Here is a 15,325-nt window from a genome sequence, read left to right on the forward strand (position 1 = left end):
TAGTAGGTAGCAGAGCCGAGATTCAAACCCAGAGCCATCTGATGGACTCTAGAGCCTCATTTTGCTCTGCTACCTTACCTATACAACACAAACAGAGGTGTCCGAGGGGAAGCAGGCTAGAATGCTATGCCCAGACTTCTCTGAATTAGGTAAACTGGAAGACATAATCACTATTGGGAAAAAAAAAGGAAGGTACACAGGTATGGGTTAGTCTTCCCACCTAACAGAGGAAATGTATATTTTCTTGTTATTTGGACCTAGTACAGTTCCATTTTTAAACAGATCATGGTAACTGGTTTAACTATGTAGGACATATATATAAAAAATTGCTATTGTTCTCTAAGTACCATAACTTAACTAAGTTAATATTATTGCAAACCTTTATGTAAACCTTAATGTAAATGTAAATATTTATTGTCAGAATATATGTGGTTTTAGAGCTGTAAACTTACTTGTGATAATCATGATTTGGATGGTAAAGGGAATCGGAATAGAACTATCTCACTATACAATCTAGGAAAAATGTTACATAGTATTTTTTCCACAGCAAACACAATGAAAATTATAAGTGAAATTTATTATCAGAAAACAAAAAGGAGGGGCTGGGGATGTGGCTCAAGTGGTAGCGCACTCGCCTAGCATGCATGAGGCACTGGGTTCAATTCTCAGCACCACATAAATGTAAAATAAAGATATTGTGTCCACCTAAAAAAAAAAAAATTAAAAAAAAGAAAACAAAAAGGATACATGAACTCAAGAGAATAATGTTAATATTTTGAAAACCATAATAAAAATAAAATGTTGATTTATTTATTTAAAAAAATATTTTTTTGGTTGTCAGTGGACCTTTATTTTATTTACATGTGGTGCTGAGAATCAAAATGTTTACAAAAACACTGGGAGAGGGCTGGGGATGTGGTTCAGGCGGTAACACGCTCGCCTGGCATGCGCAGGGTGCTGGGTTTGATCCTCATAAAATAAAATAGGGATGCTGTGTCTACCGATAACTGAAAAATAAAAATATTTTTAAAAAAAATCTCTCTCTCTCTCTAAAAAAAAAAAAAGCACTGGGAGAAAGGATGACCTTTGTAGTCCAAACCATACTTGATCTGTCAGCTTGGAACAGATTCTAAGTTAAAAGGGTTTCCCACAGTATAGTGCCCAAGTGCTTAAATCTTTCAATGACTTTTAACATTCCTTCAATAAGATGGGCACTTACAAAAATTATTCATTGTCGGGGCTGGGGTTGTGGCTCAGTGATAGAGCACTTGCCTGGCATGTGTGAGGCACTGGGTTCAATCTTTAGCACTGCATATAAAGTAAAAGTCCATTGACCACTAAAAAAATAATAAAAAATTATTCATTGTATTTTAACAACTGTATTTTTTATTTTTATTTTTTTGGGCACTGGGAATTGAACTCAGGGGTCCCTGACCACTGAGCCACATCCTAAGCCCTATTTTGTATTTTATTTAGATACAGGGTCTTACTGAGTTGCTTAGTGCCTGGCTTTGAACTCATGATCCTCTTGCCTCAGCCTCCTGAGCTGCTGGGATTACAGGCATGCACCACCATGCCCAGCTACCAAGTGTATTTTTTAAATTATTGTTTTTGCTCAAAAGTTAGAAGGAATAGCCCCATAAAAATCAAAATTGGGTATAAAGTTTTGTGTTTCTGCTTTCGGAGCATTTTCACTAAATATTCTTCAAAATAAGGCTGGCTTACTATTTCATTCACCTGCTGAATATTGTTCCTATTTTAGCTACTCTAAATTTTACTGTGAGGAGCTGGGGTTGTGGTTCAGCGGTAGAGTGCTCGCCTAGCATGTGCAAGGCCTTGGGTTTGATCCTCAGCACCACATATAAATAAATAAGATAAAGGTATTGTGTCTAACTACAACTAAAAAAAATAAATATTTAAAAATTATACTAATGAAAGCTGTGGTTATAGCTCAGTGGTAGAATGCTTGCCTAGCACATGTGAGGTACTGGGTTCGATCCTCAGCACAACATAAAAATGAATAAATAAAATAAAGGTATTGTGTCCATGTACAACTAAAAAAATGTTTTTAAAAATTATACTAATGATAACATTGCATATAAGTTCCTGGACACATCTTTGTTCATTTCCTTAGGATAAAATTCTAAAAGTATAAATTATTGGACGAGAGTTTCTATAAATAGTATAATTAGTTATATTTTAAAAGAAAAAGATAAAATTCACATTAAATTCCACCATCTAGATACTCTATAAATCTGTTCTGTAACCTGTTGGTTTTTGCTTAATGTATCAAAAACATGCAAAGGTAAGAACAATTTCTGAAACCCTTCTGACATTCATTACTTTTGTTTCCTTAAAAGGCTGTAACAATTTATAAACCCATTTCATTTAAAGCTTCAGTAATGATCTTTTCCACTTTGCTAGCAAATAAGTTCAAATAAGTTACTTGTTCTTTCTTTTCCACTCCTCCCCTTCTTTTCTCCCTCTCTTCCCCCTTCTCCCTTTTCTTTCTTTCTCCTTCCCTCTCTTTTTCTTTCCTTCACTGGGGATTGAAGTCAGGGTGTTCTACCTCTGAGCTAAACCCCCAACCCTTTTTTTAAAAAAATATTTTATTTACATTTTAGTTTTCCGCAGAGACAACATCTTTGTTTGTATGTGGTGCTGAGGATCGAACCCGGGCTGCACCCATGCCAGGGGAACGCGCTACCATGTTACCGCTTGAGCCACATCCCCAGCCCCCCCCCCCCTTTTGTTTTTTAATTTTGATACAGGGTCTCAGTAAATTCCTAAGGTTGACCTCGAATTTGCGATCCTTCTGCCCTTGGTCTTCAGGTTGCTAGGATTACAGGCATGTGACACTGTGCCTGGCTTTTTAATTTTCTTATTCTCAAAATACTTTGGCTGTTCTTACTTGGTCAAGATGCGACAAATTTATGCTTCCTGTTCCATATTGTAGTCATGGTAGAAAAATATAAAGAGGATTAAAAAAAAGATGCAGATGGGTCAAAACTAAAACCAACAGTATCATGAACCTACAAAATATAAACAAGTATGAGTGGTTGAAGTGGAGGGCTCACTGACTGAAGGCCCAGGAAGATTGGGAGCATTGTGGGTTCTGCTAGACTGGGGACCCAAACTTGAAGCTGTGAGTCAGGGAGATTGAGGCAAAACTACCTTTGTTTCAGGTTACACACTACAGAAAAATTATCCTTCTAGTGATGTATTTAATGCCACATTTTCTTATTTTATGCTTTGATAAAAGCATAAAATAATTGATCACAAAACTCATTGATCACAAAACAGTTACATTAAAAAATCAACAACAAAGGAATATTCTCATTATTTGTGGCCATTCTATCAAGTCACTAGAACACTGAATTAGTGAATACTGGACTACTGCTCATTCCTGTGAGTCTCTGGTCACATTTTCATTAACACATCAATATATAACATTGTTTTATGTGTGTTCCTGTTTAAAGAGAAATTATTTAATATACACTTTGCTGATTGATTTACATTGAACTAGTGCCAATTGCACTAGAACTCATGTGTGTGATGAAGCTTATCTAATATATCTATTTTTTCCATAAGGCCTATCATAGCCTCTTTTGTTTAAGGACACTAGACAGCTTCAGCCTTGTATTTCAGACTTAAAAAAAAAAAAAAACCTGAGCTACATCCCCAGCCCTTAGAGATAGGGTTTTGCTAAGTTGCCCAGCTGGCCTTGGAAGTTGTGATCCTCCTGAGTGTGCACCACTGCGCCTGGCTACTTCAGTCATTTTAAACAGTAAAATCAACAAAAATCATAAAATAAGAAAATGTGGCATTAAATACATCACTAAAAGGATACTTTTTCTGTAGTATGAGACTGAAACAAGGTAGTTTTGCCTCAATCTTCCTGGAAACATGCATGTGTGGCTCAAATTTTTCACTGCTTTTTAAATGACTATGTCAGTGCTCACAAAAGCAAAAAATAAGAAATAAAAATTGCCCATAATCCCACCATTCAGAAGTAATCATTGTTAACATGTTGGGCTATATGCTTGTATTATTTGAGATCACACTAGAATTGATTTTTGAGTTACAGATAAATTTTTGTAAGTAGGCAAAAATGGAACTGCAAATAATAAAGGTTGAAAAACATCTGCAAACTCTAACATACATCCCTGAAACCTCATGGATTGAAAAGAAACTCACAATGGAAACTTAAAGGATTACATTAAAGGAAATTAATAGTATTAATGTACGGTTTTTTAAAAAAATTTTTTTAGTTGTAGATGGACACAATATTTTTATTTATTTGTTTTTATGTGGTGCTGAGGGTGGAACCCAGGGCCTCACGTGGTGAGGCAAGCACTCTACTACTGAGCTACAACCCCAGCCCTAAAGTATAGTTTTTTTTAAAGACTGAAAATAAAAAGAAGCCTAACCTTTCAAAAAAAAAAAAAAAAAACCAGAATAAAACATGAATAGAGGAGGACAGAAATAATAACGAAAAAAATTAATGAACTATTAAAGCAACAAGAGAGGATTAATATTTCTGCTCAACATACATTCTAAGCATCTAGCAAAGTGCCTTTTAGTAGGAATAAATGCTTATTGAGAAAATAAGGCTACCTGTGTCTCTGAGGTGGACTTAAGTCTTCTACAGATTGCACCTGGAGACAAATTGGAGCTCGTCTCATCTCCTCATCTCTAATGATTCCGACAATCACCTGCCCCACTGACAGCTAAACTTTCACTAGGAGGGCATGGGTGGGTCTGGTTCTTCCTCAGTTCGCAAATGGGCTTTCGGCTGTCTGCCCCACTGGCTCTTTACAGAGGATCCTGGCAGGTCTGAATTCCTTTTAGACTCAAGCTAGGAGCACTGGAAAACTGGAAAATCTGAAATATCTAATGATCAGGAATTCATGACATATTTATGGTATATCCATACAAATGAATTATAGGCAGGCATTATAGTTGGAACACTTAGTGACATAGGAGAAAATATTCATAATATTTTGTTAAAGAAAGCAGATTTTATTTTTTTTTTTAATATTTATTTTATTTTTTTAGTTTTCGGCGGACACAACATCTTTGTTTGTATGTGGTGCTGAGGATCGAACCCGGGCCGCACGCAGGCCAGGCGAGCGCGCTACCACTTGAGCCACATCCCCAGCCCAAGAAAGCAGATTTTAAACAGTAAACAAAGTGTGATCCCATTATATAATAGTAGCATGTAGCCCAACATGTTAATGATGATTACTTCTGAGTGGTGGGACTGTGGATAATTTTTATTTCTTACTTTTATTTTCTTGATTCTCTATAAGGAGTATATGTAATTTAGGTTCTTTGTTGTTTTACTGTAATCAGGAAAAAAGTTCAAAGTCATTGAAAATTTCTGCCTGCCAAGGTCTAGCTGGCTTAGTAGTAAAACTCAGGGGGAGATGCTAAGCCGCTGTGAAAGGACTATGGGAATTGCCTCTGCAGAGCAGAATTTTGAGAAGCCAAGAGGCCTGGCCCAGATCTGACTAAGGTGTCCAGGAATTTGTAATCCTCACCTTTGCCTGTGCCACTTCTTCGCTGGTGAGCATGAAGAGGATGTCCTGAGTATGCAGCAGAGACCAGAGCAGGTCCAGGAGGAAGAGATACTTGCGCAGCACATTCACAGACTGAAGTGTGAGCACAGAACACCCTGGTGGGGAGGGGATGGAGAAAAGTAAAGAGCCTTGTTGCTCCCAGTCAGATTTTCCCCCCGAAAACTCCCACCACCTCTATGGCTTAGGGCAGGGCTGGAGTTGCCAGGTGTCTTCACAGCACCAAAGCTGCTCTTTGCCCATTATTCCTGCAGAGAGGAAGAGTGAAAGGGCCACAGGAGACCTGGCTGGCTACCCTCTACCTCACTCTGTGTCTTATTGAGAAGAGATGGGCAGCTAGAGATCCGGATCTGGCTACCTCAAGGCCGAGGGAAACAGGAATTTCTATACTGGGGAGCTAGAGACATATTTCTAGCTCTGTTGCTCAAGAACTGATCCAAAACTAACTGCTCAAGAACTTGGGAAAGCCCCTTAACTGCTCTGAATCTCAGTCTTCCTCCCTCTCTCCTTCCCTTCCCAGCCTGCTTTTGATCTTCTGGTCTCAAGTGTCTTCCAGCCTTAGGCTCCCAAGTAGCTGGGACTAAGATGCCACTGAATCTGGCTTTTTTTTTTTTTTTTTTTTCCTTTTAAATATTTTTTGAGTTGTAGATGGACATAATATATTTATTTATTTATTTTTATGTGGTGTTGAGGATGGAACCCAGTGCCTCATATGTGCAAGGCAGGTGCTCTACTACTGAGCTACAGCCCCAGCCCTGAATCTGGCTTTTGTGTGTGGGGGGGAGGGGGAGGGTACTGGGAATTGGACACAGGGATGCTCTTTCACTGAGTTCCATGCCAGCTCTTTTTATTTTGTTTTGAGACAGGATCTAAGTTGCTGAGGCTGGCCTTGAACTTGTGATCCTCTTGTCTCAGCCTCCTAGGTGGCTGGAATTATAGGTGTGCACCACTGCACCTGGCTGCATTGGCTCTGTATAGCCAGTGTGGGACCTGCCCTTCTCGCAGGATTGATATAAAAATAAAATGAATTTTAGTCATGTTCCAAAGACTTCACAGTTTGGTAAGCTAAGTAAAGCCATCTGGAAAGGGCACATGCTACTTATGTCTCATTGATTCAATTTTTTTTTTTTTTTTGGTACCAGGGATTGAACCCAAGGCCACTCAACCACTGAACTACATCCCTAGACCTTTTTTTTTTTTTTTAAAACATTTTTTAGTTGCAGATGGACACACAATATCTTTGTTTATTAATTTATTTTTTTATGTGGTGCTGAGGATGGAACCAGTGCCTTACACATGCTAGGAAAGCACTCTGCCACTGAGCTACAGCCCCAGCCCATCCCTAGACCTTTTTACTTTTTATTTTGAGACAGGGTCTTACCAAGTTGCTTACAGCCTCACTAAGTTGCTAAGGCTGGCTTCAAACATGCAATCCTTCTTCCTCAGCCTCCTGAGCCAGGGATTAGGAGTGCAACACCACGCCCAGCCTCATTGATTCAATTTTCATATTCTCCTGTGAGGCAGGACAAACCTGAAACTGACTCAGAAGGTTAAACAGGAGTGTCATGTGGAAATGATCAAATGGGGTCAAATACCTTCCTGTGGGCTAGGAAGAGTTTCTCTTTCAAGCAGTTTATTCTATCAGGCACCTGTCAGGCACTTACATCTTGGTTAATTAATGGGAGCTAGAATTTGAGTTTGGATAAACAGATTGCAGAATACCAGAAGTGGAAAAGACCTACCCTATGAGAAAACTAGACGGGTGAGGAGACAAACATGGTCTTTCTGCACATCCAGAATCTGCTGACAGGGCACTTGCCAATGATACAACCTGAGAGATCTGAGTCAGGAAGTATGCCTCTGCTCTGCTGAGAGCAGCCTCTGTGTACAATCGTCTCTCAACTTCAGGGAAATTTGTTCTAGGACCCGCACAGATACCATGATGCTCTAGTCTCTCATAGAAAATGACAGAGTAGCTGGGCATGGTGCACACAACTGTAATCCTGGTGACTTGGGAGGCTGGGGCAGGAGGATTGCAAGTTCAAAGCCAACTTTTGCAACTTAGCAAGGCCCTAAGCAACTTAGTGAGACCCTGTCTCAAAGTAAAAAATAAAAAATATCTGGGGATGTGGCTCAGTGGTTAAGTCCCCTGGGTTCAATCCCTGCTACAAAAAAGAGAGAGAAAAGAAAATGACAAGACTATTTGCATAAAATCTATGCATGTCTTCCCTGTATACTTTAAAACATCTCACCTTATAATACCTAGTACAATGTAAATGCTATGTAAATAGTTGTTACACTTATATTCAGTACAGACAGCATCCCCTCAACCCCAAGTAATTTTGATATATGGTTGTTAAATACATGGATATGGAACTTGAGGAATTTGGCTGACGGTATTTGCAAATTTCCCTCTGGTAAATCTCCTGGAAGGATAGCTTCTAGTGACTTTCTGCAATAGGAACAGGTCTTACCTTTAGGGAACTTCCCTTCGGAGTGCAGGGCCCTGGAAGAGGAAAGGACAAGCGTGAGAGAAGGTGAGAATCGCATAGTCCTTTGTACTAACGTGAAGGGACTTCTGAGGAAGGGTGACAGGGCCCATGGTCCCCTTACATAGGTTCCCAGGTGGTTTCTTTTGCATAAATCATCAAATTTCTGGGATTCCATACCTCTGGCTACAGTTGAAGGGACCAGGGTGGGCACCTCACCCAAGGACAACTAATCCAGAGGCGGGTCTATATGACTCTGCCAAGCTTTGCCTGAGATGAAAGTGATTACCTCAGATTCTTCAAAATTTTTCTCTTGTAATTGTGACCTGAGTATAGTAGGAGAATATTTTAAAATACATTAAATATTTAAAATATTCATTGACATTTCTTTCCTAATATTTCCTTTCTCTTTTCTGACCTCCCCTATCCCCAGAAGGGACAGGATGAACCAACAGCAGTAATTTCCAAATTGTTTTCTGTTTTGTTGTATTGAAAGCTTAGGAACAGAGGAGAGAGTGAGTAATTTTCTGATTCAACACACATACACACTTATTAGTATCTGACTTGAGAGACAGTTGAAAAGCCTATGGAACTGACCCCCTGGCAGAGATAGAACCAGAATCCAGGAATCCTGGTTCTCCACTCAGTCTTCTGGCAGAAACATGTCAAAGCAAATCCACCTTAAGCAGTAGAAAAACCTGAAAAAGGCCCTGGGATCCTGAGAAGGAGGTGATTTGCTCGGCATCCCGGACAGAGCTCGGGGATATCCAAGGGAAGAGGTGAGACTGAAGTGTACACAACCTGGGAATTGCACTTGTGGCTCTTACAGCCATAGGGACAGGGACAAGGAGGGGCCTCAGGTGGGAGGGAAGCCAGAAAGAGACTGAGAGGTAGCCAGAAAGGTCAGAGAGAAGGAAGACCAGCTAGTGCCAGGTAAGTCAAAGCAGCATTTTGATGAGTGACAGGAGGAGCCAAATGTCACAGAAAGGCCCAGACAAGTGAACACACTAAAATGGATCTGGTGAATTTAGCAGGCAGGTGACTATGGAGAAAACAGTTTTCAAAGATGGTGGGTGTGTCCACAAATTGTTTTATCTGAAGCACAGTGACTTCCACTATTGCAGGGAGAAGACCTGCACTAGTGTTGAGAGCCTGCAGTACTCCAGCCACTTAAGGAAAATGGTCCTGGGAATTTCTGTCAGCAGAAAGTTGTCCCTCTGGGTTCTCTGTCTGGAATGAAGCCTTCCCTGCTTTCCCCACTTCAGTGGTGACTATACCAGGGTTAGAACCAGTCAAGTCAACCTCAAGTGCCCAGGCAACCCTGACTGCTAAAGTGCTCTTGGTTTGTTTGCAGGAGACCTAATCTGATCCTCTCTCTGGTACAATCTGTATACTTGGTGAGAAGTCACAAGGCTCAGTGTGCACCTGGAGTGTGAATGGAGACATTATTCCAGTTTCCAAGCAGCTTGCATGCATACCAGTCTTGGAAGCCCAAGGTTCAGGGTAATTACATGGTTAGAAAGACCATTTCTGTGTTGCCTATTTTTCCATGTATCTTTAAAAAAATTGCATCTCTGGCTATAATGGGGGGATGGGTCTCTCCTGAATCTGAATGGACCTAATGCAATGAACAACACATTTTTATAGTTGTGGCCTCTGGGTGGGACAGGAAGAGAATAGTCTTTACAGGAGGGAGAACGGCCTCTGGGTGGGACAGGAAGAGAATAGTCTTTACAGGAGGGAGAACGGTCTGGCCTCCCCTGATTCCTTAGAATCCCTTGATTCCAAAGAATCAGGGAGAGCTGTCTGCAAAGAATATATGAACAAAAATTTCTGGCATCTTCCGCTACGTGATGTATGATTTAAGGAAAAGCTTGAGGGTCCTAATGTAGATTTGTTTTGACATGTTTCCGCCAGAAGACTGAGTGGAGAACCAGGATTCCTGGATTTTGGTTCTGTCTCTGCCATTGTTGACTTGTAGCATTGGGCATACCGCTTCATTGCCTCGGTCAAATGAAACAGTTGGACTTAATGACTGTGAGGTCATTTCCAAGTTCAAATATTTCACTGCTCCAGACTGAGAATATTGAACACCTATAGAAGAAGGTTATAAAACAACTCTTTCATTTCTGGTTGTCCTTTTCCTTCTTCAGTATCTAAGATAAGACCACCACTCTGCTGATCTGGATCCTAGCAGAAGCACTTTACCATGGTCTGTGTTTGCATGATCCTAAGTCACTCTGTATCTTTGAGGTTCCATTTTAGTTTTATAGGATAAATGAAGACAAATATCAGTAAAATAGGGTAGCTTTGAAGGACAAATGAGATTTACTATCAGATGTGGATATTCTCCTTTTACAAAGAAAGACTAGAGATAGTAGCAAAATCTGTAACGAAAGATGCCAAAATAAGTGAGAGTGGGCAGGGATTGTGGCTCAGCAGTAGAGCACTCGCCTAGCATGGGCGGGACCCGGGTTTGATCCTCAGTACCACATAAAAAATAAAGGCATTGTGTTGTGTCCATCTACACCTAAATAAATAAAGAAAGAAATAAAGAAGTGAGAGGAAGAAGATGAAGCTGGGGGCACCTGACTCACAGGACTCATTCCTTGAAGTCCTGTTCATGTGGTTCAGAGGTTGCAAAATTGGCCCTGAAGTTTTCTCTGGTTGAAGTAAAGAGAGAAATAAAATCAATTATCCCATTTGCAGTATCCAGGAGATTTTAAAAAATTCACTTCTTTAGGAGGTAAACATTCCTACTGAGACTTATTAGAGATTTCTCATAAAGAGGACTTAGTGAGATATAGTGAGCAACACAACCAGTGATGGTGGTATAATTCAGTAGTATATTTCCTAGAGCTCAGATAACCAGGGATAAAGTGCTTTAGCAACTGAGATTCCTAAGCAAATGGACAAACCCTGTCCCACCTCCATTACCCAGTGAATCATACCTCACAGCTGTGTACAGAGCAATGTGATTGCTGTGACCACTGACTCCCCCTGCATCAAAAGTCACCACCTGTAGAGACAGACAGGGTTTTCACTCAAAACTGTCAGAATGTTTCTTTTACTGCCTCAGCTTCCAAGTAGCTATTGCCATTCCCTTGGAAAGTAAAGGAGAGAGAAGAACGCTGGCATTTTTCAAATTCTGAGAATAGCTGAACTGATTTCTAAGCATATCAATGATGTGTAACTATTGGTTTGGCTGATTATACCATGGAGACTATTTTTATGGGTTTTACTGTTTACCGTGTACTCCTGGCCAGTGCAGCAGAGTAGAATTCACCATGACAGAAACTTGGATTTGAAATATCTTTTTACTTTTCTGCTTAGTCATTTATGAGCATATAGTTTTTCTGGCTGGCTCTTGTATGACCTTTGTTCAGGTAGACGTTGCCTGATTTATTTAGGTTCTTTTCCTTGTGCGATACTGCAGGTACAAAAGCTTCAAGAGGGCCAATGTCCACTCTGGGGTTGGGTTCATGGAAAAGGCTTTTCTTTTCATAGACTGTCTCTGTTTCCATTTTTATAGCTATGTCAACATCTCTTTATTAACTCCAAGTTCAGTCTAGGTTCTTACAATTCAATTCAGCACAGATGGATTAATAAGACCAAATGATATTTTAATAAGACAATCCAAAGAGTAATCTGAATAATAAAAGAAATATAGAAAACAGGACTAAGAAATAGAATGATTGGTTAGGAGGTGATGGAAAGAGGCAGGCTCTTCCCAAGGAAAGATGGCCATAGCATAGACGAAGGGACTTGGAACAGGACATAGAATAGTTTGAGAAGGGATTTACTCTTGCTCTTTTTTTTTTTCTTTGCTTTTATTTTTAGAACTAGGATTGAACCTAGGGGTGCTTTATCACTGAGCTACATTTCCAAATCTTTTAAAAATTTTTTATTTTGAGATAGGGTCTTGTTAAATTGCCCAGGCTGGCCTTGAATTTATTATCTTCCTACTTCAGCTTCCCAAATTGCTGGGATTATAAGGGACATACTATTGAGCCTGAAGGTCTTTCTATTTTAATTATAAAACATGTTGATTGGCCCTCCTGAGATTCAGAATCTATTCTTTGGGACATTATGAATCTGAATTAGGTAAATTCAGAGTGATCTCAAGAGGGTTACCTGCTACCAGAGAGAAGGGTTCTGCCAGGGGTTCTACCCTCTTCATGAAATCTGTAAAGCTCTCTGATAGAGCCCATCTCTCCTTCCCTTTGTCTCAGGCCCTTATTGCAGTTTCCCTGGGATCAATTACTCTGCATAGGAAGGGTTTACCTGGAGTGGGTCAATCAAAACTGAGCATTCCTATTAGAAGCATCTACTTCCACCTCTCCCGAACATCAGCCCAATCCCTGAACTGTCATTCTAAAATCTTAATCATTTTTTTTCTTTAAATTTTTCAGTTGTAGATGGACACAATACCTTTATTTTATTTATTTATGTGGTACTGAGGATTGAACCCAGTGCCCCATGCATGCGAGGCAAGCACTCTACCACTCTGCCACAATCCCAGCCCAAATTTTAACCTTTTAAAAAAAGAAAAAAGGGCTGGGATTGTAGCTCAATTGGTAAAGTGTTTGCCTCGCACGTGTGAGGTGCTGGGTTCGATCCTCAGCACCACATAAAAACAAATAAATGAATAAAGGTATTGTATCCATCCACAACTAAATTTTTTTTTCTTTTTTAATTTTTTGTCTTCTTCCTTTTTAAAAAATATTTTTTAGTTATAGATGGATACAATACCTTTATTCATTTGTTTGTTTTTATGTGGTGCTGAGGATGGAACCCAGTGCCTCACACGTGCAAGGAAAGTGCTCTACCACTGAGCTACAGCCCCAGCCCTTAAAATCTTAACCTTTTAATGTAAAGCTCAGATCCCAGTTAAAGACAAGTTATCTTTAGAATGGTTATCAGTCTCTGAGGACTTGGTGTGAATGAGTGCTCTGGAGTAAGATTTCTTGCTAGGCTGAATAATCACCCCTCAAATATGTCCTAATCCCTGAAACCTGTAAATGTTATCTCATGTGGCAAAAGGAACTTTGCAAATGTAATTCAAGTTAAGGATTTTGCAATGGGGAGATGACCTTAGATTTGTTGGTGGGCCCAAATGTAATATCAGTGGTCCTCATAAGAAGGACATAGAAGAGAATCGAAGTCAGAGGAGAAGACCATATGTTAAGAGAAGCAGAAATTGGCATGATATGCTATGGAGGATGGGGTTGTAAGCCAACACATTAACTCTAGCTCAGTGAAACTGATTTTGGGAATTTTAACCTCCAGAATGGTAAAAAACAAAAATAAAACAACAACAACAAAACATTAGCATTGTTCTAAAAAATAATTTATTAAAATAAAAAAGTTTAATTTCCGGTTCTGATCATGATTTTTCCATGTAACCCAACCAGGGGAGACTCAAGTCTAATCATCTCTGATACTACTTATGCAAAGTTCCTTGGGAAAAATCACAGAACTGTATTAATAGAAGTTATTTCATCTTGGAATGTCTTGACTTCCTCATGTGTGAAATTGGTGGAGGTACAGATAAAACAAAGTCACATGAAAGCGTTTTAAAAACGTACAGCAGACAGTGCTAGAGTGTATTAACTCTAAGTCTGTCACCATCAGGTGGAGCTAGATTGTTATCAGAAGGAATTCTGACAATTCTGACTGTAATCCCAGCTACTTGGGAGGCTAAAGAGGATGGCAACCTAGAGACCAGTCAGGGCAACTTAGTGAGACCCTGACTCAAAATTTCAAAAAGGCTGAGGGAATAGTTCAGTGGTAGAGTGTTTGCTTAGCATGCATGAGCTCCTAGGTTCAATAGCCAATGAAAAGCCAATCGTGGTAGTGCATGCTTCTAATCCTAGCAGCTCTGGAGGCTGATTCAGGAGGATCGCGAGTTCAAAGCCAGCCTCAGCGCTTATTGAGGCCCTAAGTAACTTAGCAAGACACCCTGTCTCTAAACAAAATATATTAAAAAAAGGCTGGGGATATTGCTCAGTGGTTAAGCACCCCTGGGTTCAATCCCTAGTACCCCAAAACAAGTGAATAGAGAGAGGATTATGGGTATGGGGAGGAATGCTGGAGGCCATTCCCTTGGCTAGGGGATTTGGGGCCATGTAGAATTCAGCACAATTGCTTTTTTTTTTTTTTTTGGTGCTGGGGATCAAATCCAAGACCTCACATATATTAAGCACATGCTCTACTACTGTACTGAGCTAATTCTCCAGACCATGTTATTTTTGAAACTTTCCAAGGTATTTGTTTCTTCTTCATCCTATATCATCTTATACTCTCTCTCCTTCTTTATTTTTTAAAATTATTTTTTAGTTGTAGATGGACACAATGCCTTTATTTTATTTATTTTTATGTGGTACTGAGGATTGAACCCAGTGCTTCACATAGGCCAGGCAAGTGCTCTACCACCGAGCTACAACCCCAGCCCTCCTTCCTCCTTTCTATTGCAAGCTGGGCTGAGCTGATTGTATCCACATCCCTGGACTTTTGTAGATTTTTACATGACAATATTTCTTAAAAATTTTTTTTTAGTTGTTGATAGGCCTGTGTTTTATTTATTTATACGTGGTGTTGAGAATTAAACCCAGTGCTTCCCACATTCCAGGCAAGTGGGCTACTGCTGAGCCCTAGCTCCAGCCCCATATTTGTAGTTCTTCACAGAACTCCATCCACTTTTCTTCTTTCCTAGTTTGCAGAACTTTTGGATCAAAGGAAATCTTACTCGCTGCCCTCCCTAAATAAAAAAGATATCAGTGGGATACCTCAGTTTGTTTCTTCCTCCTCCTCTTTCTTCTATTTTTTTTTTTTTTTTGCGGGGGTTACCGGGGATTGAACTCAGGGGATTGAACTCAGGGTCACTCAACCACTGAGCCACATCCCCAGCCCTTTTTTGTATTTCATTTAGAGACAGGATCTTGCTGAATTGCTTAGGGCCTCACTAAGTTGCTGAGGCTGGCTTTGAACTCTATCCTCCTGCCTCAGCCTCCTAGGCCAATGGGATAACAGGCATGGGCCACTGTGTCTGGCTACTTCTACTTCTTCTTCTTTTTTTCTTGTGGTGCTAGGAATTGAATCCAGGGCCTCATGTGTGTGGGGGTGACCAGTACTCTACAACTGAGTGAATACTCACAGCCCTAGGGCATGCTGGTTTCTAAGATACTGGTTCTTAACCTGGGGATGGTTTTACCCATGGACATTGGCGATGTCTGGACACGTTTTTATTGTGACAGC

General features: G+C 40.0%; 1 protein-coding gene across 2 annotated transcripts in view; it reads right to left on the reverse strand.

Moving 5' to 3' along the window:
• The window catches only part of Pigl (phosphatidylinositol glycan anchor biosynthesis class L), an 88,235-nt gene that overhangs the window by 984 nt on the left and 71,926 nt on the right, over positions 1–15,325 (reverse strand). For both annotated transcript variants that reach the window (XM_027924098.3, XM_027924097.3), the window contains exons 4-6: positions 11,020–11,087; positions 8,054–8,085; positions 5,544–5,677 (exon numbers count right to left, since the gene is read on the reverse strand). In XM_027924098.3, the coding sequence (XP_027779899.2) occupies positions 5,544–5,677; positions 8,054–8,085; positions 11,020–11,087 (234 nt within the window). The remainder of the gene's footprint in view (positions 1–5,543; positions 5,678–8,053; positions 8,086–11,019; positions 11,088–15,325) is intronic.

The sequence above is a fragment of the Marmota flaviventris genome, chromosome 17 (assembly GCF_047511675.1).
Source record: "Marmota flaviventris isolate mMarFla1 chromosome 17, mMarFla1.hap1, whole genome shotgun sequence".
Lineage (NCBI taxonomy): Eukaryota > Metazoa > Chordata > Mammalia > Rodentia > Sciuridae > Marmota > Marmota flaviventris.